This window comes from Culex quinquefasciatus, chromosome 2 (assembly GCF_015732765.1).
Source record: "Culex quinquefasciatus strain JHB chromosome 2, VPISU_Cqui_1.0_pri_paternal, whole genome shotgun sequence".
In the NCBI taxonomy this organism is placed as follows: Eukaryota; Metazoa; Arthropoda; class Insecta; order Diptera; family Culicidae; genus Culex; species Culex quinquefasciatus.
In genome coordinates, this window is record NC_051862.1 from 153673641 (window position 1) to 153701591 (window position 27951).

General features: G+C 37.0%; 1 protein-coding gene across 2 annotated transcripts; it reads right to left on the reverse strand.

Moving 5' to 3' along the window:
• Positions 1-419: 419 nt before the first annotated feature.
• On the reverse strand, positions 420-27707 carry LOC6031747. 2 transcript variants are annotated; one of them, XM_038254746.1, is made up of 5 exons: positions 26872-27707; positions 26763-26804; positions 10086-10348; positions 2284-3162; positions 420-2222 (listed from the first exon to the last, which is right to left on the reverse strand). In XM_038254746.1, exons 3-5 carry the CDS (start codon positions 10151-10153, stop codon positions 806-808), a joined length of 2364 nt encoding a protein of 787 aa, XP_038110674.1. In that variant the 5' UTR covers positions 10154-10348; positions 26763-26804; positions 26872-27707; the 3' UTR covers positions 420-805. The 2 variants fall into 2 exon arrangements, with proteins under 2 accessions (XP_038110674.1, XP_038110675.1); XM_038254747.1 differs by lacking the exons at positions 26763-26804; positions 26872-27707 and adding an exon at positions 10504-11064.
• Positions 27708-27951: the final 244 nt, after the last annotated feature.

Consider the following 27951-nt stretch of genomic DNA (forward strand, 5'->3'; position numbering starts at 1 on the left):
TGTTTCACATTTTTCATGGGTTTTACTTTCTTTTGTATTTTGTTGTAACTATTCTGCATTACTTTTCTTTAAGATTTCTACGCACACTTGCGTGTCGCGTGTTGGTTAGTTTTGAGTGAAACGTATGTACAATTTAGGAAACCAACGGTATTTGATCCGATTTTTTCTTTAACTTACAATTTCCTAGTGTTTTGTTTTCTTTTTTGTTTTACGCTTTGTAATGATTCATTTGCTGATTTTCTTCATTTCTCATTCTGTTAGAAGATTATTCCTGTGCGAATTTTCAGATTTTGCTCTTTCATTATGCAATTTTTTTAAAGAAATCAAAATAAACATCAACCCAAAAATTGTTTCCACCGTGTGTTTGTTTGTGAAATTTAGTTTACTTACAATCTAGCTGATTCATTTTTATTTGCATCCAACGGAACTCGTTTTCCGAGCAAATTGGCTAATGTTTGTCTACTGCTGCTAGTCTAAAGTGGGGTTGATTTTTGTGTGTTGATAATTACCAGCTTTGCGTAACGGAAACAGTTAAATGGTTTTGCAATAAAGAGGGGAAACGGGTATGAAATTTAAACAAGGATTAAATAACTACACTTTTAAATGTATATATTTGTAGCAAAAAAAATAATAAATGGAGCAAAAACTTTACGCTAACCCTGCAGAGAAAAGAAGATTCGAACTAGACCGCGCGCACGAACGCGCCGCTGCTAACAAAAGTAGCAAAACGAGGGTGAACGCGAGTGTTAAAACGGGAACATTACTTAATGTTAGGGGATTTGCTGCTGCTGCTGCTTATGTACAATTAGTTAGACACAGTTTCAACAATACTATTCTTGATAATTTCACTTAGATTTTCGCTCGTTTCGACGACTTTGTCCGCCGGGACGATCTCCGTTGGGTTGACCACTTCTTCCGTCACCACCGTGCAGTCCCCTTCTTGGATATCGTCCTGGGACAGTTCCGCGTCGCAGTCGATGACGACGGTGGGCATGACGGGTGGGTCGCGGAAGTCGCTCAGCTCGTCGTCCTCCTCGGGAAGGGATCGCTTGACGACGGCGGTGACGGCACTGGCGCGGCTACTCGCGAGCAGGTCGTTGATCGCTTCGAGCCGATCGCTGGAGGGCGCCGCCAGAGGGCTGTTGAGGTCGATGAAGCTGCTACTGCTGTCGAGTGGGTCTTGGGAGGGTTGGGACGCGTCTAGGCTCAGCTGGGAGCTGAGGGCGGTGGTTGGGGTGGAGGTTGGTTCGGGCTGTGGTGGGTCGTCGCAGACAAAGTTTGGGTTGATGGGGGTATTGAGGGTGGTGTCTTCGTCTATGATGACCGCGGAGCTTAGGCTGTCCAGCGGTTGCTGTTGCTGGCCGTGGTAGGAGGAATGTGGATCGGGCTGTCGCTGGTCTAGACCGGGATGGTGAGGCTGGTGGTACTGATCGAGAGGAGTCGCGTAGTTGCCGTAGTAGGAACTCATCATCGTTAGCTGGTCGTTGACTACTGGCTGGGGTTGCTGCTGCGCACCGGTACCGTAGTAATCCCGGAACGCGTAGTGCAGATCCAGCGATTCCGCACCCTGGTAACCCTGGTGTCCGTACTGAGGCTGCTGATGGTAGCTGTCAACTTGCTCCACTGCACCACCCCCGCCCATCATCCCGTACAGCCCTGGTAATCGCACCGGTCCGCTCGACCAATCTTTCCCGCTTCCGTAGCTACTTCCCCCACTCATATGCCGCTGGTCCTCACTAGCTTTGTTCTCCAGATTCAACCGCATTATCGTGTGGATAAAGTGTGTCCTAACCCGGGCCGGATTGAACTCCACCCGTCCAACCACGTTCGCACACCCGTCCTGGGTGCACCCGCAGGGAAAGTTCGGCCGATCAACCTGGCACTTGATCCCCGCCTGGCTGCAAGCGCACGTGTCCGGATCGCAGTACTCGCGGCACGTGCAGCCGCAAACTTCCCGCGACGTCCGAATGACCCGGCACTCGTCCTTCTCCGTCGAGTCGATCTTCCGTACCCCGGCAGCTTTCAGCAGCGCCCGTCGCTGGCGCGTCGTTACTGGCTGCAGGAAGCCGTACGATTCGCTCTCCGCTTCGGAGCCGCTTTCGCTGGGTTCTTCCTCGCTGTCGGTTTCCTCGCTGGAGCTGGACCGGGCGCCATTCAGCTCCTGGAGCTGGGCACGGTGCATCTTGCGCTGCTCGGCGGCGTGTTCGGCCAGGGTGAAGCGTCTGGAAAAGGGTCATGGGGTTAAGACTAATAACTAACTTCTATTTCAAACCCATTACTCACCTCGAGTGCATGTGCTGGAACTCCATCCCCAGCGTACAACCGCCCTGCGACGGCACACACCCGAAGCCCTGCATCCGGGTGAAGTAAAACACGGTAACTCCGTCGAACGTGATGCCCTTCTTTGGTCGCTTCTCGCTGCTCACATCCGTCGTCGGGGCGTCTTCCGCCGAGCGTCGCTTGAGATTACTTTTTACCGCCACACTTGGAACCAAATTCCTAGAAGGTTCCGACCCGAGCCCCGAATCGGACCCATCACTAGCTTCCTCCTCTTCCCGTTGTCGCGGCGTTCCCTGAGTCGACGCGGCCGCTTCGGTACCGGTCGTAACTGCCGGTACTCCATCCGCCACCGTAAATTCCACCTCACCGTTACCGCTAGCAATGCACTGTCCGTTAATCGTAACGTTCGGGGTTCCCCCGGTGGAAGCCGTCGTAAAGCTGTCATCCCCCAGAATGGTAGACTTGGTCTCGTCCCCGCCGCCATGGCCATTCACCAACGGCGACGTCTCACTGCCAACTTGTCCGTTTACACTAATATTCACAGATTCACCACCGTTTGTCACTACGCTAATGTTCTCCTCCTCCGAGTCTCGTCGGATGGGACTGTTCTTCAGGCTGGTCACGTCCACCAGCGTAATCTGCGCGGAAGTGTCCAGATCGGTGGCGATACTGCTGGTGCAGCTCACGTTCAGGTCCGAACCGCATGCGGCGTCATCCAGCGCCAGTGGATCGTACAGCGGATCGTCGCAGTTTAGCTCGTCCGCGGGCATCAGGCCGTCCTCTTCGTCGACGCCGCAACCGCTGACGACCGTGGTCGTAACGGCCTCGTCGAGCGAGGTGGTCGTCGGTTCTTCGTTGGGACCCATTGTGGTGGGGGTTAGACTGGAAAAGTGGTTTAGAGAAAAGAATATTTTAGTATGAACGGCATTTTTGGCGGTTTGTTCTACTGTAACATGTCGTTTAATCTTGCGTTTATTAGTTTCCCGATTTGTATGAAACTTGCAGTATTTATTTAACTATAGGGGCCCTACACAGAAAAAAACCATTCCCGTAATCGTGAATTAAGTTCACGAATGTGAGAACCACGAAGGAATTTATTCATGAGTATGGTGCATTTGCACTATAAACATGAATATATTCCTTCGTGGTTCTCACATTGTCCCGCCCGTGTGGATCAATCGGACCGCGCACTGGACTCACAATCCAGAGGTCGAAGGTTCGAAACCCGCGGCGGGCGCTCTAAAATTCTTTGTGTAAATAGGGGCAGGGGGGGCAGAATGGACCGCCTAAGGGAAATGCACCAAAAACCATAGAAAAACATAAAAATTTATGAATCCTATGTAGTAGGCTTATGCTTTGGAATGTTCCCTTCAATGTTGTTTACTTGGTTGATGAAAATTTTTTACTTAAAACTATTTTTGAGCCACTTTAAAAAAAAAAGTTTTTTCGACTAACTTTCCAGGGTGCGGGGCAGAATGGACCACCCTGCGGGGCAGAATGGGCCACCTAAGAAAAAAAGCCATTTCATCTAATACAACGTTGAAGGGTGATAAGAAATTACTTGAGGGACCTTTCCATTATAGTTTCCATAAAATTTGACAACTTTTATAAAAATAGTAACTTAAAAAAACAAAGATTTTTGAAAATAGTGTAAATATGTCGAAAAAAGACACTATTTTTACAACTAAGCGTCGAAACAACTAAAAAATCAACTTTTGTTGCATTAAACGTGATTTGTGAAGCTACCAGGAGTGAAATAATCCATTTAGCTCATTTTTTTAAACTTTTGATTGTTTTTATAAGGCAGGAAAAGGGTGGTCCATTCTGCCCCCAAGTGGAATTTAATTTAACACTTCCACCACCAAGCCTCTAAATGAGTTTAAGGTTCCGTTGTTGTTTGTATACCTTGGTAGTAGCATCTAGTAACGTTATAAGCTTTGAGCAAACTTTTTCAAACAATCCAACTTTTCAGAAAGCTTATTTAAGAACCTCGAAATAAACAACATTTGCGTCAATTTGCGTTGTTTTGTCAATAAATTTACATTTTTGCTCATAATTCGAAAAATAAAATGAATTCAAACGTCGTTTTCGGTATGGTGATGCTATTTGACGTCCTTTATAAGACCCTTGCCTTACAGTTGGTCTAAATCCATTCTAAAGCCCAAAACCAAGGGTGGCCCGTTCTGCCCCCATGGTCCATTCTGCCCCCCCTGCCCCTATGGGTATTCGGCGCCGTCGCTCCGTGCCATACTTTCATACACTTAGCAGCCCAGGGCGGCGAAGTCCTTGTAGATAAAAAGGAAGACACTAGTGGTTGGTACTAGCAATGGTGGCCGACAGCTATAAAGTCAGTCAACTTCGTTTTTTTTTTTCGGTTCTCACATTCGTGAATTTAATTCACGATTTCGAGAATTGATTTTTTTCCGTGTATATGGTCGTCTTGCCCCACTTTTCCCTATCTATGAAAGCATCATCTATCTATAACATGTTCTTAAAAAAAAAAACATAATTTTCAACAAAATACATGAGATCAATCCTCAATTTCGGTTTCGGCTGTGAACCACGTGGTTTAGCGCTTTTTGCACCAAGATTTTAGTTACCCAAATCAAATCAAACCATCCACATTAACGACCCCCGGATCTTTTGTGGTCTCTATTGCAAGTTTCTGCTCGAATCTAGGAGTCCGAAGACTTGAATGGGGAGGGCACCCAAACCTCTTTCTACTCCATGGAACCTTCCACCCCAGTGTTTGAACCGACAACCTTTGGATTGCGAGTCCAACCGCCGCCAGCGATTCCACCGGAGTAGGCTTGGTTTGGTGTGTTGTTTGTACTTATGGCATGGAGACGACTCCTACACCTGGAATGACTTAACGGCCTAACAACCAAGGCCGGGACCGACATTTTACTTCCTCATCCGATGGAAGGTTGGAGCAGATGGGAATCGAACCCAGAATCATCCGCTTACAAAGCGGACAGCGTAACCATTCGGCCACGCACTGCCACATTAGTTACCCACAATATAGTATTTTCAATACTACGGGAATTATCGATATAATTTTTATTATCCATCCTTTAAATTACTAACTACATAGTTATTCACATCAAAGTTTGACTATTTTTACAATCAGGTCGTTGCTGGATTCCCGAACAGGCGGAAATAACATGGAAATATCATTTTTAATATTTTAAAATACTAAGCCAATAACATTTTATGTTATTTAGACACTTGATTTGTTATTCGTCGCTATGATTTTGTTTGTTATTGGATTGTTATTGTAATAACAGACTAATAACATTTTTAGTTATACTTCGAACAAATCTTTGTTATTATTTTTGGTTATTTTAACAACTAATCTTATAATCCCAATAACAGTTTAGAGGTATTCTTCCATAACAAAAAATATTATTCCAAAGTTGTTCTGCCTTTCAACTAATATCAGACCAACGACAAATGTTGTTATGATAACATAAACTATTATTTAACCATTATGCAAAAATTTATTTTTCAAGAAGATTCTATAACACTTTCTGTTATTTTGAAATGGCATGAATTTCATAGTCAAACTATGTTGCAAAACATTCCGTAGGCAGTAATTTAGGGGATGGGGATCCCGTACAACGTTAAATAAAATCAAAAAAAAAATGTGCTCATTTCATTGCAAACAATTCTTGTTAGAGTTTTAACTCATCGAATTTTTGTATTCAAGATTAGCACTTATATTTTAATGTCGCTTTATTTTCCTGATATTTCAGCTAAAGTGAATATTGGTGCCATCAGCGATGGATGAATCTTAGTCGATTTTCTTTTAACACAAACAAATCAAAAGATAACTTGTCTCTCCTCTCTCATGCAGGAACTATGAGTGAAAAGAAACTCAAAAAATCAATTTCAAGTTCATCGCGCCGAATTTCGATTTCTCTATAATTTTATTTTCAGGTGAAACGTTTTACAAAGTACAGTCCAGACTCGATTATCCGAAGCCTCGATTTAACAAAGTTTCGATTATCCGAAGGTAAGAATGGGATTTTGGATAATCGAATCACAAACCTTTTTTTTGTGTTTATCATTTTCATATTTTTAACATCAAATTTGAGTTCGGCGACTTAATTTTAGTCAAGTTGCATTTAAATGGAATCAAAATAAACATTTTTATGCAAGTTTATTGTGAAATTGTCTCAGAACCACAAATATGATAAAATTATCACCAGCAAAAGGGATCTAAGGGTTCCCCCGAGCAAAAATTTACAACCAAAAAATTCACTTAAAGTAAAAGTGTCTATTTAATATGTTAAACTGCCTTACCCAAAGTGTTCTCAGTCTCAGATGGTAGTCCCAGATGTCCCCTACAAGCTGCAGGTCGAACCGATATCTGGATGGAACACTTTTTTATATGAGTTTGAAAATTATGCTATTTTTTCACTAAAAAGCCAATAACTCCCTTTAGATTTAACCAATTGGGGTGCTCTATCCTGCATTTTGTTGCATTTTTTAAGCCCTTTCAGATGCATTTTGAATTTTGAAAATAAATTGAATTTTGCCTACACAGAAAAAAAAACATGGTAATATTACATCTGGGAAGGGGTACATCTTTTATGTCAGAAAAAATGTGTAATTTTACCTCTGGAAATGTGTAATATTACCACTTTTCTGGTGTAATGTCACTTTTTCAGTCTTAATTGAGGTAAAATTACATCAAAGAAGAGGTAATATTAAGCCTTCCAAAATTACAGCTTCCAAATTTACATTATTTTTTACTGTGTAAGTTATAGCCTTTTTAAGATTTTTGACGTTTTTGAACCTTCAAACTGTGTGTCCCGATTTGCCCCACTTCCCGTTGACTTAGAGTGCTCATATTTTGGCCAGATGCTAGTTTTATATGTACAAACAACCCCTGAAAATTTCAGGCAGATTGGTGAGGTCCAAACGACGTCCCATACAAAGGGGTATGCCCTGTTCGTGGACTCGCTCTTAAGCTAAAGATAAGTTTAAGCAAACGTGTTTGCAGCCAAATCATGTTTTTTTTATTAACTCAAATTACAAGCAAAAGTTTTTCATGTTTAAATTAAAAAAGAAATACAGCCATGAGCTTATTTCTGAACATATATTTTTCATAAAGTTGAGAAACTTTCTTATAACATCGTCTAAGGAACATTGAAGATTTTTTTAAGGACCTAATCCGTGAGATCCCTAATATAAAGACAAAATAAAATTAATTAATGTTTTTAGTGTCACCCAAACAACACTTAAGAGGCAGTTTTTGTAAATATTGCTCGGTTTGTTCTAGAGATCGCTCCGATTTGGATGAAACTTTCAGCGTTTGTTTGTCTATACATGAGATGAACTCATGCCAAATATGAGCCCTCTACGACAAAGGAAAGTGGGGTAAAACGGGCATTGAAGTTTGAGGTCCAAAAAACATAATAAACCTTAAAATTGCTCACATTTCAGTAAAACTTTATCAATTCCAACCCTCTTAGTTGCATTCGAAAGGTCTTTTGAAGTACTTCAAAATGTGCTATAGACATCCAGGATTGGTTTGACTTTTTCTCATAGCTTTTGCAAATTACTTTTTAAAATGGATTTTTTTAAAACCTTAATAACTTTTGGCAACAGCCTCCAACACCCATACTCCAATTGGTCAAAAGTTAGGGAATTTCATGGACTATAAGCCTACGGTATTAACTTTTTGGTCAATCGCAGTTTTTCTCATAGTTTTTCGATTTTTCTAAAACAAACATTAAACAACGTTAGTTTTTTGCCCTGTAGCCTTCCATAGCGACACTTTTTGGTCTCATTTTTGTCATATTCGGAATCCTCGGAAAATTTCACGTAAGTTAAAAGTATTGGAGTTGCAAATTTGACTGAAAAAAAAACAGGTTTTCGCCTACTTAATACAGCATTTGACGTATTGATCATAGGGTAAATAAGATCTATTTCTATTTTCAAAAATGTTTTATTTAATTATTTTTTAAATCAAAATCATAACTCCAATACTTCTAACTCACGTGAAATTGTCCGAGGATTCCGATTATTGCAAAATTGAGACCAAATAGTGCCGCTATGGAAGCCTACAAGGCAACAACTAACGTTGTAAAATGTCTGTTTTAGAAAAATCTAAAAACTATGAGAAAAACTGCGATTGGCTTAAAAGTTATTACCGTAGGCTTATAGTCCATGAAATTCCCTAACTTTTGACCTATAGGAGTATGGGTCTTGGAGGTTGTTGCACAAAGATATTATGGTTTTAAAAAAATCAATTTTTAACAGTTATTTGCAAAACCTATGAGAAAAAGTTAAACCAATCCAGGATGTCTATGGCACATTTTGAAGTCCCAAGTAACATTTTTTTTCCAGGAGTTCTACAAGAGCTCTTTAAGATAGCTACAGCATAGCGGTTTGGACCGCGGTAGGATAAAACTCTCTTCAAGTACTCTTCCAAACTCCTGAAGAAGTTTTGAAGAGAATTTTATCCTACCGCGGTCCAAACTGCTATGCTGTAGCTATCTTGAAGAGCTCTTGTAGAACTCCTGGAAAAAATGTTGCTTGGGGTGCTTCAAAAGACCTTTCGAATGCATCTAAGAGAGTTGGAATTGATAAAGTTTTACTGAAATGCGAGTAATTTTAAGATTTTTTATACCCAACTTCCCTTTATCGTAGAGTGCTCATATTTGGCATGAGTTCATCTCATGTATAGACAAACAAACGCTGAAAGTTTCATCCAAATCGGAGCACCTCAATACAACCTGTTACACATTAGTGAAAAACTCGATCTTAATTTTAAATTGTCAATATTTTTCAACACAACGCCGTTATCGATCAATAATAGCATTTTTTTCAATACTTTCAAGACAATAACTCAGCAAAAAGTAGGATCAACAATGTAAAATTTGAGAGAATTTTCTTATCTCTCAGAGAGCTATTTTTTAAACTTAAAAAAAAGATCAATCAATTGCAAAATTTTACTTAAACATGGAACCCTGGCAAACGGGGCACTTTTTAAAAATTCATCAAAGCTACATTTCTAATTATAATAAATTCAATTTTATCCTCTACAACCCAACCCCACCTCTGGTGGGCTCAGAACAAAAATAAACCAAACATAATTTTTTCTACCAATATTTAATATTTCAAAAATATTGGAAAGAAGAACTCTTAACATTTATGGTTTGGAAGATTAACTTGTTTTATTTGACTTGACAAATGTCTATTTTTCAAGGGATTATTTTTGGCTGTGGATACGGGACGGCAACTTGCAGAAAAAAAACTCTTATTCAATCAAACTCCATTCCTGATTGATAGTTTGCTTGCTATCGTCCTTTTAACTATTGTAGTTTAAGTTGTTTTCAAAAACAGGAGTCAACTTATAAATTTTTATCCATCCTTCAACTTTCCCTTTCACCTTTAAATTGATACGCCTACAGTGCAAACATTATCGAAGTAAATTTGACTTTGTCAATTAATTGTAGACTTGGAACATAATGAATTTGGAGATATAATAAATTAACTTGAAAGAATACATATTAATTTGAAACCATGCTTGAGTCTCTCAATGGATGAATGGCCTCATGGTTTACATAGCATTTTGATTTATTTCCGATGGCTTTAAATAAACAAATTCTGACCAAAATATGTAAACATATAAAACCTGATATTTGTAGTTCTGTATTCTGTAAAAAAAAACTTAACCAATCAATTATCAATCTTTGTCAAACCTCTGTTTGAGTCTCAAGTGTTGCTGTCTTCTTCAAAAGGTGTAAAACGTTGTGCTTATAATCCCCTTTTTCAAATCAATAAACACTCACCCGAATATCGCCGAACCATTAGCATTCTTCTGCAGATAGGTGATAAAGTTCTTGATCGGCTTCAGCATACTTCAAACCGGGACCAGGTTCGCACTTGTTCCACCGAAATAATCACCACGCCAGCCTCCACCGAATTCGTCAGATTCTTGCTCTGCTGCTCTGCCCGGAAACGACACGGCGACATCACTCCTCGCAGCCACCAGGTGGCCACCAGAAGGCCACCTATTCCGGTGCGGGTAAGCTTCACTAACCCTAGGGTGGTCCTAACAGGGGGGAGAAGAAAAACAAGTTTGGGGTTAGAGATTTCTGGAGAACGATCGATCGCTGGCTAAAATTATCATTTTCCCAGTGTGTAAGCCCGGTTTTTCGGTGTGTGAGTGTTTGTGTGCACGTACGTATGTGCGTTTTTGCTTATCACCTTAAAACACGGCTGTCGAGTGTTTTTATTTCGGGGTAAGGCCTCTTCTCTCTCTCTGCCTCTCACACTTTCCGTGCGATTCTCCAAAGGAATCTCCGTAAGGATCTTCCCGAGAAGGCTGTGTGTTTCACGTTATCTCTGCACTGACACAGTGAAAAATTTGCACGCAACTTTCGCGTGGAAGGTCAAATGACGCGTGGTGTTTTCGGCGTGGAATTCCGCACTGAACTTGAGCGAGATTGATTCGCGCGGGGATCGAAGCGAAAAACGGCTGACGGTAATACTTTCAAATAATCTACTGCCCAAGTCTTCATGTACAATAATTCATAATACAGAACACACCACACACATAGTCGGAGAGTACATCATCGTCGTCGTCATCCGAACGAACCGATGCCGTGCCGATGTGGTGGTGGTTTGTACACACATGTAGGCCACTCTGCCACAGCCAAAACCGAACCGAACTTGTGAACAGACGACGGTGCGAACTGCGCGAAACGAACTCTTCAACACAACTGCTAGCAGGAAGCGATGTCGATGGTTACGACTCTGCTAGAGCACTGCCCGACCTAGCCGACGAGCTCGAACTAGAGCCAACTGCCCGAATGGATTTGTCGAGCTGGGGGTTGAGTAGTGACACCCCTGGTTGATGCGGTAGGGTGGTTCCGGAAGACGAAAATAAGGTCAAATCACAATTTTAAAACAAATTAGCATCAAGCATTACACATTTTCAAAAACAACATGTATTAAAACCACTTCAAATTTAAGAACCACCCCATATCCATTCAACGGAACACGAAATCAAGAGTTTAATTCGAGCATCGAGATTTTTGCCACCACTCGAATCTCTCGTTCTCTCTCCGCTGAATCAAATTTTGCTTTCACGACAAGTATCATGCTGCTCCATCGATTCGCTCTCAGCTTCCCTCAATTGGAGAGGGCTCTTGCGCTCTCGCTCTCTCAACGTGGGAGCTTCCCTCCACTCCCCTAACTTTGAGACCGCTACAAAATTAGGTCAGGGTTGAAGTCGAAGGTGCGTGGCGGTCGGTTGGAAGGATGAAGGATCGACCCTGATGGATTGAAAAAGATTGGGTAGGAAAGCTTGGAAGATTGGTGTGCAAGTGAAGAGTGTTCTGTTATGACCTGCATAGTTAGGATGGAGACGCATGGTGCATGAAAAAAATGCACTCAAAAAAGCGGAAAATTCATTTGTCTTATAAAATTTTATGAACTTTTACACTAAAGCATATAAAAAGACCATCTTTTAGTTTTAAAGAGGTATATTACGTAACAAATATAAAACATAAAAAACGTACCTAAATCCACCGTAAGGAGGTTGATGCCTTGTTCATGTTTATATAGTTTTTTTTGGCAAAATAAAAATGTCCAACCTACAAATCTGGAGTTTTTTTAAAGGTCCAATAAACTAAATTTTCAGTTTTTGCTTTCTGGGTGTTTTTTAATACCCCTGACTCAAGGAGGTTTCAAAAACACCCAAAAAGCAAAAAGTGGAAATTTGGGTTATTGGACCTTTTCAAAAAAAAAAAAACTTCAGAAATGTTCTCTACATAAAACTTCATGTACTCGTAACAATCAATAGGGTTGTCAGATTTTCAATCGTTCGTACGCGTTGGAAAGGTCTTTTCAATTCCTTTCTGAATATGTTTTACAAGACGGATTTTTTTGTACAAAAACCCTAACGGAATTTTGTTAAAATCGTTTTTTAGTATTACTTTTGAATTACTTAACTGAAATTGACTGAACTTGTCCAAAGACTATCGAGTGATAATTTTGTGTCCACATCCGTACACACTCCCTCATAGACATTTGCTAAGAACTTGATTTCAAGATATGTATACCGTCATCCGGGGTGACATTGGGTCTGGGGGTGAGATTGGGTCATACAAAAATGCCGAAATTTGTATGACCCAATCTCACCCCCCCAGACCCAATGTCACCCTGATGACGGTACGTGAAGTTGGGTCTAGGAGATCAAACAATGAAGTTCATTTTCCGAGTGATTTTATAGCCTTTCCTCAGCAAGGTGAATATGACAAAAAAATAGTTCGATGATGGCCGATTATTTCTGGTATTTTTTTTTAAATCTAAATACACGCCAGTTCCATTTATTTTCAAAATTTTACTGTTCTTTTCAGGCACAAATAGAACTAGCGGAAGAGTTCAGAGCAAATTATAAATATAATACTTATAATAGGAATTGCAGAACAAGTTTTATCTTGTTTAATTATAAAACAAATATAATCGGATTATACATTATTAAACAAATGCTCATTTTTTTCTCTAATTTGCCTCTATGATATCTCTATTACATTTTGATCTGATGATTAAAACCCATCGGCATTCGCATGTTTTGGTACTTCTTATAAGTGTCAAGTATCATTAAAATAAAAGAGCTAAAATTATAAACATAACGTAAAATTTTAGAAAAAAAAGTTTTTAAAATTTCTAAATTCGACAGGACTCGAAATAATCTTAAATATCTTAATATCACATAAGGCCGATGCAAATATTTAAAAAAGTTTTTGTCCCTCGGCCCTGGCCAAGGTCAAGGGGGGGGGGGCAAAAAAATAAAAAAATATAAAAATTTAAATAACAAGCCATAGTCTTCACATTTAAATGAAAAAAGTGTTTTAAAATGCATTTTACACTAGTTTAGTTCTTTTGCAATCATTAGTTTTCAAAAAATCTAAGATCTGACAAAAACAAAAATTGTATCGAAAAAAAAAAGATTTTGCATCGAAAATTTTCAAAAATCTTAAGATTTTTTAATAAACCCAAACATGCTAAAAATGATTTTAAACGCAGGAGATTGTTTTTTAATTTGATTTCAGCTGGTTGCACTTGAATTTTCATTGAAATTTTGAAGTTTATTGTAAATTTTTTTTTTGCCCCCTGATTTTTCAGGCCAATTTTGAAGGGGGGGGGGGGGTGACAAAAACTTTAAAAATATTTGTACCAGCCTAAACAATATTTTTTTGAAAATAGCAAGTTTGAATCTTTTAACTATTTGAAAATATGATTTAATTTAGTATGTTTTCAAAGAAAAGCTGTTTAAATACTACCAATCTATCGATCTCTGACTTCTCAGTATTTTTCTCAACAACAGTGGAATTTTTCATACCCTTCTATTGGCTAACCTCAATTATTAAAGAAAATATCCTAATTACTTCCTCCAACCACGGTCCTTGTAATATCGGCTCGGAGGAAACGGTTTTATTACTGAAAGTTACATTTACAAGAAATTTTGCTGTTATTCGATCATTGAAAATAAATTAAAAATATACATGTTAAATGCAATTCACATAAATTTTGATTGAAGAACTTCAAAAGTTATAAAATTCAATTTCCATGTTATTAAGCCTTAACAAAAAGCTAAAATTCATAGTATTTTAAATAAGTTTGGTTGAAAAATAACTGCAATTATCTTACCTCTTACCAATTCTTATTAACTTTATTTAGTTTTAATATCATTAATTTCTTAGTAATTGTTGTAACAATTTTATTTAGTTAAATTTAAGTTGAAATCACGCTTTTTGAATGAAACCTAATATAATTTACATAAAAAGGCTTCGTGGATGATATATTTATTGAATATTGTTGATGTTAACCAATGATAAAAAAAATCATGTCATTTCCTGATTTTTTGAAAATTTCACGCTGTCCGTGAAATCGTGAATAGTCACTAACCCTAATAATTACTCAGTTTTTTGCTGATAAATCAGTGATTCAGAATTAAACATCATGTTAAGCCGCTACAAATATCTAGAGTTTTTTTTAAAGGACCTATAAACTATTGTGTTTCATATGTTTATAGGACCTATTCAAAAAAACTCTAGATACGTTTTAAAGTTTAGCTGTTTTACAATCAAATTATAGCAGGATTGATTTTTTCTAAAAAAAAACACATTTTTTGTCAAAAAATCATATCTATAGAGTTTTTTTTAGGTCCTAAAAGCTATTGTCTGCCCCTGATTGCATATATGTCTCATATGCATTTTCATCGATTTCGAGTTATTGATGCAGTTTGGTTCAAAATTGTGTGCTCTTTCAAAAGAGCCTATAACATCCAGTACTTTGTTCTAGAAATCAGGAGGAAATGCAGTTTTTTCGCGAAAAATTTACACGTAGCCTTATGTATGGGACAAACTTCAAATGCGTTTTTCTCAGCTTGCTGTTTTTGCATATGGGACATTTATGCGAACATGGGCAGTATAGGTCCTTTAAAAATACTCTAGATATCTTCTGAACCTTATGGCTCAAGAAATGTCTACATAAGAATTTAAAAAAAAAATTGAAAACGATAAAATAAAATCTTAGAGAACTGCTTAATATTAAACATTAAAATCACAATCAAATTAATGAAATAAAAAACAATAGTTCTATTGTTTAAATTCACAAGAAACCTCAAATTTCAAGCAAATCCTACATCCCTGATTGCACACAACCGCTCGCTCCGAAATCGATTCAAAATCCAAACAGCTCTAGCTAGAGAGTTGAGAGAGAGCAAAACAGTAGGCATCGGACACCATATAATCACGTCGTCATCATTCGAGCACCAACATCGAACAAGCTGTGTGTATGTGTGCGTGTGTGTGTTCGTATTTGCCTGCTCTATACAGCTTCTAAGCACATGAACAGCACTAGGAGGCGGCTGGCTGGCAGTGCTGCAATGCTTGTAATACGATGAGGTTTATACACTCTTTATTTATTTTTTTGCTTTATTTTTGCTGCTGCTTTTGCTGTTATTCGACAAACGAGTGTTTCGAATCACGCCGCGCGCTGCGGCCAACCCACACACCTCTTTGCCTTAGCTGTAGCAGGAGCTGTCATTAATTTTGCTGTATAGTGCACAGTATTAAGTATGAGTTGTGTCATAGTTGTTTTTATAGATCATATTTTTTTTTATTTTTCATTAAAAAAATAAAAACTTTAAGTTGAAATTAATATGATTAAATGTTATTAAATAATAATTTTTAATTTTATATTGTTTTATTTACTGTGCTCAAAAAGTCACTAAAACAAAAACGTCGAAACGTGAAAAGTTTCTATTGAACTCGGCAGAGCTTCTCGGCAAATCGAGCCACACAACTGGCGCTCTGAACTGGGAAAACGGTTTTTCCAGCTTTCCTTTGCTTTGCTTCTTCTCTTTCGCTCTATATTCGTTTTCTCTTACACTCGAAAGCTAGCGAGAGGATGAAAAGTGTTAATTGAAAAAAAAGGTAAACGTGAGGGTGTCGCGTGATAAGCGTTGACGAAAAGTGTCACACATGCGTGTGTGAGTAAACGTGCGTTCGTGCGTGCGTGAATGTGTTTGAGGAGGATAGCTCGAATCATGCACAGATGGGAGGGAAGCAGCAACGTTAGAAAATTTCCTGCTCGAATTCACATGGGGGTCGTTAAAAGTTTGCTGGTGTGGTTGATGATGACGATCGTCATTGTAAGCTTCTTTTGAGAAAGGTGGAGCTTTTTGATGATTTGATGGTGAGGTGATTTCGAAAATTTGTGTATGCTCAGGATGGAATTGGGCACTTCTAGTTTTTAATTAATCATCTAATCAAATAAATCCAATCGATGCGTTGTCTAATAAGTGGATAACTTATTCATTGCTTGTTGTTTTGTTAAGTTTAATTAGAATAAGATTCTTATATTTCTTTTTCATTTCTCCAACTCTATTGATTGCTTTATAACTGCAATAATAATAATAATTTAAATATTTTTTTTTTATTTTTTTAAACTAATAAAAAAACATTTTCTGACTTTATTTCAATTCAAGGATGCGAAAATGTGTCAATTACCTAGAGTACAGATGGACAAAACGTTAAAACCAAAACAAATTTTATTGAAAATTTATATCTTTTCTCCTGACTTAACACGGTTTATTTTTTAGGGCATATTAAATCACAAAGTTGGTATTTGTCCCTGATCACGAATTCGAGGTCCGTTTTTGATATCTCGTGACGGAGGGGCAGTACGATCACTTTCATTTTTGAACATGCGGAAAAAGAGGTGTTTTTCAATAATATGCAGCCTGAAACGGTGATGAGATAGAAATTTGGTGTCAGAGGGACTTTTATTTAAAATAAGAAGCCCGATACTCAGAATTCCAAAAATAACGTATTTTTCATCGAAAAAAACACTTACAAAGTTTTAAAAACTGTGCCATTTTCCATTACTCGACTGTAATTTTTTTTTGGAATGTGTCATTTTATGGGAAATTTATTATACTTTTTGAATCTTCATTGACCCAGAAGGGTCATTTTTTCATTTAGAACATAATTTTTCATTTTAAAATTTCGTGTTTTTTTTTCTAACTTTGCAGGGTTATTTTTTAGAGTGTAACAATGTTCTACAAAGTTGTAGAGCAGACAATTACAAAAAAAATGATAAATAGACATAAGGGGTTTGCTTATAAACATCACGAGTTATCGCGATTTTACGAAAAAAAGTTTTGAAAAAGTTACTTTTTGCGTTTCTCTTTGTTTCGTCGTCCTTGTCTGTCGCGAGTGACCATGAACGGCCATGATCGACGACGACCAACATTTTCGAAAGGAAAAAAACTGAATAATTAGTGCAAAAATAAAATCTGTAAAGTTGTACAATTCATAGGAAATTGATTACAAAACAATGGCTTACTTTTCTTTTTGCATTTTTATATGATATGGGACACTTTTAGGCTTTTGACATTTTTCAGAACCATAAATTGGAATTAAAACTTAAGTAATTTTTAAAAAGATTCAATAATTTTTACCCATTCTCTGGAACTAGAATAGCTATGAAAAATTTGGGATGATTTCTGTCTAAAATTTAAAAAATTGGCTTGTAATTTTTACTCACCTGATGATCTTAAAAGTAGCCGAGGGATAAAAATTTTAAACAAAATTTGCAGTGACTTTACTTTCTTTGAAAACCCCTTCACAGCCTTTCTGAATGGTCTGACTAGAGTCTAGACAGTAAATATAAGTTCAAATTACTCACTTTGAGAAAAAATCAAAAGGCATTCCTGATACTAATTTTAGCGCCAAATTAAGCTTGACATTGATTATTAAAAAAAATAGTTAGCATAACCAAAGCAGGAAAATTCAACAAAAATCGTTTTGAAATCATAACATTGCATTAAAGTATTTGAATGGAAGAGTAATGTGTCGTTTTTACAAATTTAATTATGATATGTAAATAAAAACGTGGTAAAACATAAAAAATCGATCCAAACCTAAAAAAAAGCAAAGCAATCCCCTTTAACGACCCCCGGGTCTTTTGTGGTCTCTGTTGCAAGTTTTCTGCTCATTTCTAGGCGTCCGAAGGTTATGTGTAGTGAGTCACCCAAAACCTCTTTTACGTTTTACTTCCCCATCCGATAGAAGGCCAGAAGGATAAGGCGGGAATCGAACCCGCGCCCTATAGCAACTTAGGGATCGGCAGCCGAAGCCGCTAACCACCGCGCCACGAGGCCCTTCAAACCTACCACCGTTGAATTCCTGGGAAATCGATCATTTTTTTCAAACATAAAAAAGCAAATTAATTTTTAATTGAAATAATGCTTCTCTAATTTGCTAATTCATAAACTAGTTGAAGCAAATTGACATCGCTTTGTCAGATTTTTTTTTCTTTGCCTAATGGCAAGTACCTAAAAGTGTTAATTCACTGAATATTAAAAGTTACCTAAACAAAACAAAAACGACTTTCATATGTTCAAAAATCTCGATATTGGAAAGTAATATTTACGCATTTTTTTAATTCAATCAAATAAAAAAATAATCAAAATTCAGGCCCAAAAGGATTAAACCTTGGAAAAATTACTCTGCGCGAATTAGGAAGTTTTGAGTTCCAAAAAGCACAAGAAATCAACCTGTATTTGTATGGTTAGAAAGCATTTTCCTAAGGAGAAATTATACCTCAAAATATGGTTAATTTTGATATTTAATGCAACTTAAGTAATTATATTCTATAGAATAATTGTGACCTAATTGTTAGCGAATTCAGTTAACTGTACCACCATATCCATAATTTTGAGATGAGTCTCAAATTAAATAAATAGTAAAATTCAACTCTTCAATTCAAACAAGAAATCTCGAGAATCGTTGCACTTAAAAAAAATAATCTTAAAACAAAACATTAACAAACCATTTGTTAACACTTGACACTGTGTAATAAAAAAGTAAAGGATTTTTTTTGGTTTCAAGTAAAAGAACTAAGCTAAAGGTTTTCAGTCTGCAGACAATTGTGTTGCTCTATTTTGTCCTGATGTTTTCTGTATCGAATAATGATGATGTTGGTTTGCTTCACCAAAACAACAAAAACAGCATCATCCACAACAAAAATCACAAAAGCCCGGCTCTCGCCGTTGGTAATGCCCCTGGATATGAATTCACACATCGTGCGTGTGTATGTGCGTGTGAGTTTGTGTGACTCAAAAGTGAAGGTTTAATGGAAAAAGATGATCATTCCAACAAGAGCGAGTTCAGTCTCCTTTTCTCTCGACCGGTTGTCGATGGGAGGCTTATTTTCATCTGTGATTTATTTGATGATGTCAGATGAGATATTAAAATTTTACGACCAATTTTCCTTTCAATACTTTGGCAAACTGAAAATAAGACATGCGTCCTCAACCGTTGAAAAAAAAAACATTCTCAAATTAATGGAGACGCAAGGTGTGCCAAAAGTGATGATTCAACCAATCTCAATTTCTCTTCCGCTCTCACTTTCTCCCAGCTCTCTTCGCTCAGCTCAATGTTTCGCTCACGGCAACGCAGCATTATGAACGAAAGACGGAAGAGAGGAGCCGCACGGTGATTCATCGTGGCTATGTGGTTGTATCCTCCGATGCATAATAAAGAAAACCTGACACAACTTAGTCACTAAACTTGAATGATCAACGTTGGAATTGTTCGCTCTCACTCTCTCACCTTGAGAGAGATCATACAAAATTTTAAAAATTGTTCTATTTTGTGAATGCGATTTTTTGAGGTTGTTTTAAGATTTTTTATTATAAATTTTAGTTTGACCCTTTTCAAACATCCGTCCAGCCTTCCGTCATTCGTTTTGCACCCTCTGACTTTGTTTCGTTTTTGTGTTTCTCAGCCTCGACGACGACGGCGACGTTAAAAATGGAACGCGCCAAACGAATGAGAGCGCACAAGGCAAACACACATCTCTAGAAACTGCCAGCACTGGCTTTGTCTGCTGTGTCGACAATGACTAACTGCGCTGGCAACACTTGTTTTGACGAAACAGAAAAATGGACCGAGCTCTTTGGCTGTGAATTTTGCTGTGGGAAGCACTGCTGTTCGTCGTTGTAGCCTTGTGTGTGCAGGTTTTTGCTTGCTTGGAGATTTGAGGCAAATGGAGATTCAAAGAACACTGACACACGCAGTGTCGGTGGGGTTTTTGGGGTGCCTTTTCGATTAATATTTCAATTCAGGGATGAAAGTTAAGAGCCTATTAGGGGAAATTCTCGTATGTTTGGCAGGTTAAGCATTCGCTCCTAACTCCATCCAATTTGCTGATTTTCACTATTTAAACAACTAATTTTGCAAAACTTTTGATAGAAACTTGCTTGCTCACTTCTTATTGAGCTATTTATCACTCGATTTCAGTTGAAAACGCTTTTAATTAGCTTTAATTGAATGTCAAAATTCTGACTTGCCAACATTAGAGGCACGCTGGAATTAGATGCTGTTCCCCCAATTTGAGTTATATATTAAGGGCCAAAATTGTTCGAAGTTTGAAAAAAGGAATTTAAGAATATGAGTATTTTTTATTGAGTGTGCTATTTGATTATATATTTTTTAATTTTAATGTGATTTCAAAGGCCAAAAGGAGTAAATTTGGTTACGGTACACTGTGCAATATTGGGTTGGATGACATTGGCAGGATGACATTGATTGGTTTACAATTTATTCCTCAATATTTTGTTTTATTCGATTAGACTTGTTTCTAGTTTTATATTTTCAAACATGTATCGAAATAGGCCACACAATGTCCAAGTGGTTTTCTTCCAAAAAAGATTTCATCCTGAAATATAGCTCTTTTCTATAGAGTTTTTAATATTTTACACCATTTTTAAAAGTTTTATCAAGTAAAAAAAACGTTTTTCACCTTTATTCAAAGTTTCCCAAAAACTAAAGATATTACTTAAATTCTAGATTTTTTTGAATAGGTCCTATAAACATATGAAATACAATAGCTTATAGGACCTTTTCAAAAAAAAAACTCCAGAATTGAATAGTTCTTTAGATTTTCGCAAATTACTTTGCGATTTTTAAATTTGTATTTTTTGATTTAGGTGAATTTTTGCCTATACAAACAGTCATCAGGGTGACAGTGGGTCTGAAAGGTGAAATTGTTTCATGCATTAATGCTGAAATTTGTATGAACCAATTTCACTCCACCAGACCCAATGTCACACCTGATGACGGTACGTAAACAAATGAAAATCTGTACCGTAAACCGGGGTGACTTTGATAGGATTTCAATTTGTTTTTGGAATATTTTCCAACAGGTAAGGTTTTTCTCAAGATCATTATTTTTAAAAACATGTACTGGGGTAGGCCACACAAAGTCCATGCACTATTTTGGAAAAAAAGTTTTTTCAATAGTGTTCAGAAAAATAATTACGTTAAAAATTCTTAGTTTATATTCCGGGATGACTTTGATAGTCATAGTTTTTCTTGTTAAAATCATATTTAATATGTTTATTTGTACGTTAAATTTACCATCACTAAAGTAGCTGATAAAGTTTTAAAGAAAAAAATCAATGTTTATATTTAGTTAACTATGTTTATAAGCTTTTTAACAAAATACATATAAATTTCAGGTAAAATTGTTAAAAAGTCGGAATTTTGCTTGAAATTTGTTAAAACTAGGTTTGTTTATAAAATTATCGATTTATATTGCATTTTATACTGAATACTGAAGCACGAATCACAAGTTTTCACATTTTACATGAAATTTGTTCAACTGAAATCTATATATATAAAAAATTTCGATGGTTTTGTTCGAACGCGAATCAGTTCAATACGGAGCGTCGGATCGAGGTGCTCTTTGTTGCGTTGGGTTCGTATAAGCCCAAGGAAGGTTCTTACGCTAACTAATTGACACTTTGGCCACTCTGGAACCGATTCCGGAGTCTCGGCAAAGTGAATGGAGAAAGTTACGCAAAATAATATTTTGATCACAGGAGGCTGAATAAGCAAAACCGTCAACAAACTTAAAAAGGGCAGGACGAAGTTTGCTGGGTAAGCCTTGTTGCTTATAAGCTTGGAGATTTTTTTAACTTGTGTTTCAAAAACACGTATTATTTATTATTTACAAACTTTTTTAACCTTCTCCTAGTGGAAAATTATTTAAGGAATCCGAAAATGCATTCCGTTTTCCGATTCAAAATCATGTTCATTGAGAAAATCATGACACTTTGAGAAGTTTAAAATAATGACTTTCATCAACATTTTCTTAACTATAGTTCAGAAAAAAACTGTTGAAAAATTCACATTTCAAAAAGTGTTTTTCCAAAATTTTCGATTTTTTTAATGTGTTTTATGTGACCAATAAAGTTTAGACTAAACTATTGGACTGAAAAGACTATTGCATTGTTTGAAGTTTCGATAAGTTATGTATAAATATGTGTTTTCACATATATCATATGGGTCATTTCACCTCAACTGTACACAAAAAAAGTACAAATTCTAAATCGACTTTTTCTGATCAATTGCGCAAAATGTTTGATTTCAATCGAAAATCTGATGACGCCATTCAATTCAGCGTCCAATTACCTTTAAAAATAACTGTCAGGTTTTTTTCTATTAATTTTTTGTTTCCGCGATATGGCGATTTGAAAAAAGATTGTTTTTTTAAATACGAAAATCTCAAAACTGTGTGCCTGTGCATGTGTTGTTTTGATTAAGTACTTTTTTGAAGCCGGATCTCACTTATTTATATGAAAAACTTTATCCGGGTCAATAAAATGACTAATCGTTGGATAGGTGTTCAAAATACTTTTCAAACGAGTCCAATAAGTTGAAGATCTGGCAGCACTGTGTTAAGTTATGACCACTGTGCTTTTGAATGTTATTATGTCCAATTTTTAGTTAAGATCGAGGAAGACACCAGCCGTATGGGTGGACTAAGTCAGCTTGTTTTTTTTTTTTTGATAAATTGCACTGTTTTGGAGTTATAGTCACTTTCAGGTTATAGTTTTCGTATATTTGAACATTTTTTGTTTTTTCTCTCAGAGCCTTTAAAAATTGGAAAAACAGTTTTAGAGATATAGCTTCACAAAGAATTCCAAAATTTGCCTCTTGATTTTTTGAGCCAATTTTTGACGGGGGGAAGGAGAGGGCAACATAAACGTTTGAAAATATTTGAAAAGGACTTATTGTATTTGAAAAGTAAAAACCATGAAAAACTATTTAAATTCGTATTTTATTCATTTTTTCCGTTAACAAGCTCTGAACGATTCATACGCTTTTTCCAAAAAAAGAGGTTTTTTATATGGATTTAAAATCTATAAAATCTTGAAAAAAAAAGGTGAAAGGCAAGTGAAAGGTAATCAAACGTCCAAATGTTGTTCATTCTTTCCATTCTTTCCCACGTTCATGCAAAACATAACAAGTTATTACATTTTTTTCATAGAACAGACAATCTAGAAAACAAAATCCTCCCACAATCATAATTTTCCATTTGAGATTAATGGCAATTTCGGGTTTCCCCTCCCCCGTACTCAACGGTACACAGCATTGAATGCTGCACAACCCATCAAAGTCAAAATGATTGTTGTAGAGCAGAGCAAAGAAACGAGCTTTGTGCTTTCCCGTGCGCTGAACATCGTCCCGTGTCCTGCCTGTGTGTCTATACTCAAATAAGGATATCAACGCCAAAGCACTTGAAGTTGCGTGTGCAAACGCCTGTTTGCCCAAGGATCCACGGGGTTGGAACGAAATTTTCTCTTCGACAGGACGACATCGCCCACTGTGCCAGGGCAGTCAGTTTCAAGATTGAATGTAAAAAAATGTAAGGTAAAACTACTTAAAATGTATTACATTGGTCAATATTAAATTAAACCTATGTGTAATTATGATAAAAGTATGTAAAACTACATAAATTGAACAAAAAATGAGTGACTGACTGTACTACATATTCGACGTTCAGCTCACCGGAGGAGGTTCGTAGTGTGTTCGTCATAACTCTTGGGATGAAGGCGAATTTCCATGAAGCTCTCTAGTCCGTACCGTACTCCTGGCGAGAACTGAACGAACATGGTTTGTGGTTTTCGAGCCGGGACCTTCAGAGAGGAGGCGAATGACGATGAGTTCATTCGAGTTTGGTTGCGTGTTCGGGACAGCCTCAAGGTATTGCTGTACACGACATTCACTCAGGCTGTTAGAAAAGCTCTCTCCATCATTGGTTGCATGATGGGAAATTGCAGTTTTGGGTGGTCCCATGGGGGGTGGAGCTTGGAAATTAGAAGTTAAGGTAGTGAAGGTCCGAAGGTCTTTTCATAGAACAATTTGTTGACTTTTTTTTGACAAATTGAGTTTTGTTTTTGTAAAACTTTCATCTTTTTTAAAGTTTTTCTCGAGTTAATTATTTTTATCAAACTAGGCAATTTTCTTAACTGAAGTGCAGAATGGAAACTGCTACTGAAAAAAAATAGAAACAAACTTTAAAAAACCATCTTGCTTTCAGCCACACGAGAGAGGCTTGAACGTTGTTTAAATGGCTCAACTTCCGGTCAGTACTTGCTGTCGTCGTCTGTAATCTGTTTTTCTTTTTCCGGAGCACCTTCAACAGGCGGTGGTCCCACAGTATGGGACATGGATTCTGGCAGTATTTTCACAGCTTCACAAACGTTCAGGGTCGTAGATGGTGTCATTCATTCTTGGGGCAATGACTATCAATGATGGGTTTGAATTAAGGGTCCAGAAATAGTAAATTGAATTGAAAAAATAATCACGATAAGTAAAATGCTTCTACAAACAACATACACAACTACACAAATATTAAATAAATAAAAAATAAGTCATATGTGCTAAACATTATGAACTTTCTTAAAAAATACATTTAAACATTTTTTGCAACGGCCTAACTATGTACAGAAGACAAAATGCAATAATCACAAACTCATTTCAACCCAAGTGTCTCTTTCTGTCCGCACTCTTGGCCTTTGTATTGTTTAGTCACATTGCACCGATTGCAGAGTGTTGAGAATTTGCTGCAAACTGGGTGCAACATGATAAAGTGAAGAGCAACTTTGACAGACAAACTATCGGGCCAAAAGAAGTACGTAAAAATTTGATGTGGGAATTCTTGAATTTTAATTTTAATTAACACGCTACAACCCAACCTCGCCTTTAGACGGGCTTCGATTTAAAAAATCGCGAAAAATCCATTTTCAACCAATTTTTGATCTTTAAAAAGCATTGAAAAGAAGATTTCTTAAAAGTTTTGAAAATTTGTGGGTTGGAATTTTTACTTGTTTTATGTGACTTTTCCAACGTTTTTTAAAAAAAATCATTTTTTTAGGGGTCAACTTTGGCTGTGTTTTTTACGAACATTTCTTATATTTTAAGTAAAAAGAAGTATGCAGTATTTTTTGGTAGACTATGCCTCTACGCATTGTTTTACAATTTGAATGATAATGGTGCTATTTTATAGCAGAAAATGTGAAAAACAAGGTAAAATTGAAAAAGTGACTTAAAAACATTAAAAAATAAGATAGGCAAAATGTAATGATAGGAGGTTGTAGAATAGGCGAAATACTATCAAAAACAAACATAAACTAAACAAGATAAATGCAAATTAAAATACTAAAAATGAAACAAGAAAAATATAAAACAATAGAAGTAAAGTTTTTCGTTGAACTATAGTTGCTCAAAATGACCTCCTAAACACGGAAAAAATAAAAAAAATCGAAAAAAAAAATCGGCGGTAGAAAAAAAAATGACAAGAAAAATTGTAAATTTTGAAAAAACTCAAGAGATACCCCTGGTTCTATTCTTTAAGCAATTTAATTTACTGTGCCAATTTTGAGCCAAATCGGTTATGGTTTAAGGGTCGCTTTTATTTTTATATTTATATGGGGAAAATCGCGAAAATGTGTGGGAAAAAACATCGCTTCAGGATGTTGGCAGCAGGTGGCGCAAGTCTCGCCCAATTTTGTTTAAATGTGAGATTGTTTGAAGAAATTCAATTACCTAAAACGTTGTCGAAGGGTGCAAGAATATCCGGGTTTGTAAATTGTTTTTTTTAGACTTGTTAATTGGGTATCAAGTTATAAAATGCTTCTCAAATGGTGTAAATTTAAAGAAAAATCTGCATCATAATGAATCATTTTAAAGCGTTGTTGATTTTTTTTAAAGTTTATTGAACGTTATGATTCATTTTTGTTTTACATGAAGGGTGAAAAGCAACCATGGAAGTCAAACGTACGAACCCAAAACTACAACAATTTAATTGTAAGAACAGTCATACTTTGTTGTTAATTATGTTGTTGACAGTACTCAAGGGGATGAACTACAGTAATGTATCGATAGTTCCCGTAGATCTGAATATGTGTAACAATAATCTAGGTGCAAAAAGCTCGTGTTGATGTGCACCATTAAAAAATATTTTGTACTATTTAATGCAGAGGATGCTACACTTAAAAAATAATGTATGAAGAATGTTAACTGATAACCATAAGTTTTTTGTATAGTTTATTTAGGTCAGAAAATTATAACAAAGATAATCACAAAAAAATCTCGAAATTCATCTCTGTTAGTACGGATTTAAACCGCCACGACATTTTATGTCCTCGAAGAATCGATCGCCTCTGGTCGATTAGCTGATTAGTCGAACTTAATTTTTAATCAGGCTGGTTTTAGGGCCAGCCTCTACAAATGACCTTGCAATCTCAACCAGTGATTGATGAATTAAATTAAGTGCAAATGTATGATTTTAATGCACTCAACAGCGAAGTAAATTTTGTTAAAGCTGGTGTTATTTTTCAATGGCACAAAAGGATTTTTTATTGTAAAAAAAACTCTTCGTTGACTCTGCTTTCGCAGAGTCCAAAAATGGTTCATCGCTTATTGTCTACTTTTCATTTTGGATATTTTGCATAATAAAAATAAAAAAAAAACTGGTCAGAAACAGTTTGATGACATGACTTTTAAGGCAGTAAAAATGTACATGGCATTTCAGTACTCTTTTCCAGCAATTACAATCCAGTAAACTTACATGACGATTGAGATAATTTTACATACCTTGCAGTGCCCAAATTAACGAATGACGACCTCAAGCAGGCTCTGAAAAAAAATGAATGAAAGATTACTACATCATCACTCAATGCAGATGTGATTGATGATTTCCTACCGTAATCGCCCGCTACTTCGGTGCCAGACAATTAATATGTTTGGCGATGTCCTCTCGAGTGAATCCCTCGCAGTTACACGCGAATTCTATGCACGGAAAGTTTTAATACGACTTTTTTTTTCTCCGCGGTGCAATTATTCCGCCGAAGGTTTCTCAACTTTTTACTGATATGAACAGTAATGCTTAAAATCTTTTAGTTTTTCTTCGCGATTCTTCTTAATCTGCCGCACACTTAACTCCACTTTAGACCTGGCTAAAATTTCACTTGATTTACATTTTGTATGAATTTTTCATCCCTCCAAACTGGGCTCCATTTCGACACATTGGGTTTGACACCAATAATTTTCCGCACACCAGAGGAAAAGACACTTTCCATCGGCAACCCACCGCTCGTTTCGTCCTGCCCCCTTTTCCGCACCCAAAACCCCGTGTCCCACGACTGTGAGAAGTATTGTGCTTTCCACCTCAAGAGCGTACAATAATCGTACACTGAAACACGCACACAGTCACCCTGCCGTATTGAAGGTTTGCAAGTGTATTGTGGATTCACTACGATGGAAGAGAATCCCGACAGCAGAAAAAAAAACTACGACCTCTCAGGTCGTCAATCAACAACTGCGCCCACGAATATCCTCAAGGATTCTCGCGAATCCTACGCGACACGCACCATCCGGTTCCGGGTAACGAGTCGATTTCTTACGCATCGCTACAATAACACAACCGGACACATCAACACAACTTTTGCACTGGTGAGCGACTTGGATGTCGTCGTTGTTGGCTCAAAGTTCCGTTCCCGTCCGTGTACAGCGAGCCCTCCGCCTGCTGTCATAAAACTACTACACGCTTTACCCTATGCCATGGGAGTGTGTGTGTGCGTGCGGTCGGACTAACCAACGTCAAAAATGTGTTGTGTGCTATTTTTGCACACATCCAAGCAGGCGGGCAGATTTATACGAGTGGAGGCATAAATACACAGCACGCTGAAATAATTTTATTTGCATTGTATTCAAAAAAAATCTATTTTGCGTAAAACATAAAAAAAATTACATTCAAATATCATACTCCGAAATACGACCAGTG

Bases quoted from the DNA above. Each gene is read 5' to 3' on its own strand.
- LOC6031747 (XM_038254746.1), bottom strand. From the start codon at position 10,153: ATGCTGAAGCCGATCAAGAACTTTATCACCTATCTGCAGAAGAATGCT. The intron at 3,163-10,085 runs GTGAGTGTTTAT...CCACTTTTCCAG, and splicing joins AATGGTTCGGCGATATTCGG to TCTAACCCCCACCACAATGG. The intron at 2,223-2,283 runs GTGAGTAATGGG...ACCCTTTTCCAG, and splicing joins TTCCAGCACATGCACTCGAG to ACGCTTCACCCTGGCCGAAC.